General features: G+C 45.0%; 1 protein-coding gene across 2 annotated transcripts in view; it reads right to left on the bottom strand.

Annotated features, from left to right (window-relative positions):
- abcd4 (ATP binding cassette subfamily D member 4) overlaps positions 1-1,138 on the bottom strand; it is a 16,153-nt gene extending 15,015 nt beyond the window's left edge. The window contains exons 1-2 of one of the 2 annotated variants that reach the window (XM_090233246.1): positions 468-1,138; positions 1-28 (exon numbers count right to left, since the gene is read on the bottom strand). The exon at positions 1-28 is cut by the window's left edge and continues 94 nt beyond it. In XM_090233246.1, the coding sequence (XP_090089372.1) occupies positions 1-28; positions 468-508 (69 nt within the window). In that variant the 5' untranslated portion in view covers positions 509-1,138. The remainder of the gene's footprint in view (positions 29-467) is intronic. The other variant, XM_090233247.1, reaches the window with a different exon arrangement.
- Between the last annotated feature and the right edge of the window lie 4,767 nt (positions 1,139-5,905).

Here is a 5,905-nt window from a genome sequence, read left to right as displayed (position 1 = left end):
GACAAACCTCCAGTCTAGTTTGGGCCTTCTGGGTCACGGTCACACACACACACACACACACACACACACACACACACACACACACACACACACGTATATATATTATTTGTGGGTCATACTAGCTACTAGCACCATACCAGCTACCCATTTCAAAACACCTTGACTGGGCAAACTGGCAGCTAATAGTAGGCTATTGCGTTAGCTAGCTGAACATGAACATTTCTGCTCATGACAAGGCATGACCACAGGTCCAGCCGTAATAGATTAGTTATGTACATTATGGAGCATGCTATTGAAATATAGATCAATATTCTATTGTCAATGTCGATGCACTGAAATAGTCCATTTAATTAAGCAAAAGAGAACAACATCAAGCCAACACAAACCCACCCACCAGCACCCAGCGGATGCATTAGGACCAATTAATCACCTGTCATGAAGCTGAGCTTATGATTAAAAACACTTACCTTTTCATCCCTTTGCCACTCGCCCTTGCAAGTGGTGGCATCTGCACAGTATTATCCAAAGAAAATCACAGTGGGCTATTTTCTGACTTGTATAAACTAACTGGAGATATCAGTGGAGTGATTTCACAACTAGTCCCTGTGATAGTCACAGTAAGACCACGACAAAAGGTTTAAAAAAAATATATATATATATATATATATGTATATATAATAACCAGGAAGCAAGCTGCTAAAAATGTCACTGTGAAGTTGGTTTATAACTGACCCAAGATAAGCCACAGCCTCTCGTTTCCGATGGTAGAAATCGAATCATAGTGGGCGGGGCCAAGTACCGGGATAGCGAGATCCTATTGGTGCGTTCGAGCAGTTCTTAGCATATTTCCGTTAGGGAACGCCTACTATGTGAAAGGCACGTGTGCAATAACGCAATTCGCCCTTTCACACCTTGTAAACAACGCAGTTTAAAAAAAAAAAACTTTGGCAAAGGGTAATGTCTACAAAAACTTTGTCCACTCTGTTCGTAAAATATTCTAGTTTTTATAACAGAAAATTGTATTGAGATCAAGTGTTTCATCGATGAGAAAATTAGCAAAATATCGGATAAAATCCATCTCGCTCCATCTTCTCCCACTAACGGCCGCTGGGCTTCCTCACATGACCGAATTTGTGACGTTTGGAAATGCCAACCGGATGCTTCAGATTTATACATCCGGTGAAACATCTGACTCATTGTTCTATATGTGACTTTACTTTACGGCCGTCAAAAACAAATGAACCATTATTGTTTGTCTTGGTTGTCACCCGATGTGTTAGTTCACTAGCTACAGTAGCTAGACAGTAGGGAAAATATATTTTTCGGAGTGTGGAAGTTTTGCTTTGTTTACATTTAGGGGAAAACGGTAGAAGAAGAATGCATGATGAGGTTCCACTGTTCTAAAATGCACGCTGCCATCTAGTGGACAACTTGAATCAACACAATTTGTTCTTTGGTGACTGTGGTGATGTGTATAATACTGTATAGCATGATCATATATTTGAAGAGATTCATCTTATTATTTGTATTTTTTCAAAGACAACTTTAATAATATTTTTTAAGAAGAAAAACAAAAAGAGACATGCATATAGGCTGTTGTAATTCCAGAATAGCGCACTGGAGACACCATGCTCTCTACACGGTGCCTGACCGGTCCCCCCCCTTCCCCCCCCCGGGCTTCCGTACCAGCCATGTACCCTCAAATCGACGCCGTTCCTCCTTACGGGTCTCGTTTCCATCCCCCTCTAAACTGCAGGGCCAAAGGGGTTCGTAACAGGTGCGACTACAATCTCGCTCTGTGAGAACCTACCCCAAACAACACTTACTCAACCACATTTTTTAAAATATTTTTTTTTTAGGCAAGTCAGTTAAGAACAAATTCTTATTTTCAATGACAGCCTAGTGGGTTAACTGCCTGTTCAGGGGCAGAACGACAGATTTGTACCTTGTCAGCTCGGGGATTGAACTTGCAACCTTCCGGTTACTAGTCCAACGCTCTAACCACTAGGCTACATGCCGCCCCCATGTGACTCCCACCAACGTCCCCAACGTACGTTCTGACTGGACCATGATGGGAAGCGAACCCTCTGGATGCTGCAGAACCTCTGGACAAACCTCCAGTCTAGTTTGGGCCTGTGTGACCAGTAAAATAAACATATACCATATCAATAAACTGAGGAGAAGCTTTTAATTTCAAAAGTTGTTCCATTTTATTTATATTTTATAATTCAAATCACTTCATGAATTGAGGGTCTTCAATTATAATTGACCTCAACCCTGATACACACACATATTAGGATTAAACATTTCTTAACACTTCTTTTTCAGAAAATTACTTAACATTTTTTTAAACTTAAAAAAAAAGAAATAATGTATTTTTTAAAATTACTTGTAGTTGATCAAATGTGCTCTTTGGAAGATGGACTTGGCAGAAGAGAAGATAATATGTAGCACTCCATCCGTGCACCTTTCCAGAGAGAGCCGTCAACCCTAGAGATGTCGTATGGCCTGTTCTTGCCTGGAATATCTGGTTTTCCTTTAAATGTGAACGGTGTAACGAGGAGAATACCTTGTACACGATATTTAGCCAGAGAGCAGCGTACTGTATTCAGGTGACAGAAGCAGAAGGCCTCACCCTGTTTCACTGTCACTATATCGTTTGTGATTAAACTCCTGTAAAAAAAAATATAATAATAATAGCTTATATAAAATGTCTGTGTATAGGCCCTAATGTACAATATGTCTCCCCTTCCATTGAAAAAAGTATGCACTTCTGCTATGGCCACATTCATTTGCATATTCTAAACACAGGCTTGGCTGTTTAGATGTAATGTGGAGCCACCAGAGCTTCCTGCGTTTACACATTTCCCCCCATCAACCAATAAACCGTCTTCCAAAGGTTTTCAAACATTTGTTATTTAATCGACATATATTGTGTCAGAAATGTATATCGTAATAGTGTTGCATAAGGTTAAGAGGAATTCAGAAAATAAAAAAAAACGTAATATGAAATTGTGACAATTCGGGCAGGCTATATCCCTCATTGAGCACAGATGTCAGTTCAACGTCTAGTTTTGATTGACATTTGGTTGAGTTGTCAACTAATGTGAATTCAACAAAAAAATGTCACCGTGTCATTGGATTTAGGTAAAGAAAAGGTGTGGGAAAAAATACTAAATTCCCTTACGTTGAAGACTCTTCTTTTCTTCTTTCAAATACAATTATATTTTCCACATCATCACATTGAGCTAGGATCTGGTCTGCCTTATGAATGGACAGGGGGGGGGCTTATCAAGGATCTGGTCTGCCTTATGAATGGACAGGGGGGGGGCTTATCAAGGATCTGGTCTGCCTTATGAATGGACAGGGGGCGGCTTATCAAGGATCTGTTCTGCCTTATGAATGGACAGGGGGGGGGCTTATCAAGGATCTGGTCTGCCTTATGAATGGACAGGGGGGGGGCTTATCAAGGATCTGGTCTGCCTTATGAATGGACAGGGGGGGGGCTTATCAAGGATCTGGTCTGCCTTATGAATGGACAGGGGGCGGCTTATCAAGGATCTGTTCTGCCTTATGAATGGACAGGGGGGGGGCTTATCAAGGATCTGTTCTGCCTTATGAATGGACAGGGGGGGGGGCTTATCAAGGATCTGGTCTGCCTTATGAATGGACAGGGGGGGGGGGGCTTATCAAGGATCTGGTCTGCCTTATGAATGGACAGGGGGGCGGCTTATCAAGGATCTGGTCTGCCTTATGAATGGACAGGGGGGGGGCTTATCAAGGATCTGGTCTGCCTTATGAATGGACAGGGGGGGGGCTTATCAAGGATCTGGTCTGCCTTATGAATGGACAGGGGGGGGGCTTATCAAGGATCTGGTCTGCCTTATGAATGGACAGGGGGCGGCTTATCAAGGATCTGGTCTGCCTTATGAATGGACAGGGGGCGGCTTATCAAGGATCTGGTCTGCCTTATGAATGGACAGGGGGGGGGGGGCTTATCAAGGATCTGGTCTGCCTTATGAATGGACAGGGGGGGGGGGGGGCTTATCAAGGATCTGGTCTTCCTTATGAATGGACAGGGGGGCGGCTTATCAAGGATCTGGTCTGCCTTATGAATGGACAGGGGGGCGGCTTATCAAGGATCTGGTCTGCCTTATGAATGGACAGGGGGGGGGGGGCTTATCAAGGATCTGGTCTGCCTTATGAATGGACAGGGGGGCGGCTTATCAAGGATCTGGTCTGCCTTATGAATGGACAGGGGGGGGGCTTATCAAGGATCTGGTCTGCCTTATGAATGGACAGGGGGGGGGCTTATCAAGGATCTGGTCTGCCTTATGAATGGACAGGGGGCGGCTTATCAAGGATCTGGTCTGCCTTATGAATGGACAGGGGGCGGCTTATCAAGGATCTGGTCTGCCTTATGAATGGACAGGGGGGGGGGGGGGGGGCTTATCAAGGATCTGGTCTGCCTTATGAATGGACAGGGGGGGGGGGCTTATCAAGGATCTGGTCTGCCTTATGAATGGACAGGGGGGCGGCTTATCAAGGATCTGGTCTGCCTTATGAATGGACAGGGGGGGGGCGGCTTATCAAGGATCTGGTCTGCCTTATGAATGGACAGGGGGGCGGCTTATCAAGGATCTGGTCTGCCTTATGAATGGACAGGGGGCGGCTTATCAAGGATCTGGTCTGCCTTATGAATGGACAGGGGGGCGGCTTATCAAGGATCTGGTCTGCCTTATGAATGGACAGGGGGCGGCTTATCAAGGATCTGGTCTGCCTTATGAATGGACAGGGGGCGGCTTATCAAGGATCTGGTCTGCCTTATGAATGGACAGGGGGGCGGCTTATCAAGGATCTGGTCTGCCTTATGAATGGACAGGGGGGGGGGCTTATCAAGGATCTGGTCTGCCTTATGAATGGACAGGGGGGCGGCTTATCAAGGATCTGGTCTGCCTTATGAATGGACAGGGGGGGGCTTATCAAGGATCTGGTCTGCCTTATGAATGGACAGGGGGGCGGCTTATCAAGGATCTGGTCTGCCTTATGAATGGACAGGGGGGGGCTTATCAAGGATCTGGTCTGCCTTATGAATGGACAGGGGGGGGGCTTATCAAGGATCTGGTCTGCCTTATGAATGGACAGGGGGCGGCTTATCAAGGATCTGGTCTGCCTTATGAATGGACAGGGGGCGGCTTATCAAGGATCTGGTCTGCCTTATGAATGGACAGGGGGCGGCTTATCAAGGATCTGGTCTGCCTTATGAATGGACAGGGGGCGGCTTATCAAGGATCTGGTCTGCCTAATGAATGGATTGGGGGGGGGGGGCTGATCCTACTCTAGGAGGCTTCATAGACACATGTCCTGGAATAGACTTCAAACCTAGCTCCTCATTTTTTAAATGTAATTTTATTTAACTTTTATTTAACTAGGCAAGTCAGTTAAGAACAAATTCTTATTTACAATGATGGCTTACCGGGGAACAGTGGGGTTAACTGCCTTGTTCAGGGGCAGAACGACAGATTTGTACCTTGTCAGCTCGGGGATTCGATCCAGCAACATTTCGGTAACTGGCCCAACGCTCTAACCACTAGACTACCTGCCGATCACATTAATATGCTTATTCATGTAAAAGCCAACAGCAGAATTATAACGCTGGTACAGGTTTGTCCTGCTTTACCAAATGATGCAGTTTACAATACACTGTATAACTCATTATTTGATCAGACATCAAATACGTCCCAAAATGGTATCCCTGTATAGTGCACTACATATGACCAGAACCCTATGAGCTCTGGTTGAAAGTAGTGCTCTATAAAGGGAACAGGGGGCTATTTGGGATGCCTCCATAGTCTTCTCCATGGTTTTTTTTTTGTTGTATCCTTTGCATAATGACCGACAAAAC

The sequence above is a fragment of the Oncorhynchus mykiss genome, chromosome 4 (assembly GCF_057628025.1).
Source record: "Oncorhynchus mykiss isolate SJ-2025 chromosome 4, ASM5762802v1, whole genome shotgun sequence".
Taxonomy (NCBI): domain Eukaryota; kingdom Metazoa; phylum Chordata; class Actinopteri; order Salmoniformes; family Salmonidae; genus Oncorhynchus; species Oncorhynchus mykiss.
Note: the sequence above shows the minus strand (reverse complement) of the source record. Positions and strands in the feature narration are given on the sequence as shown.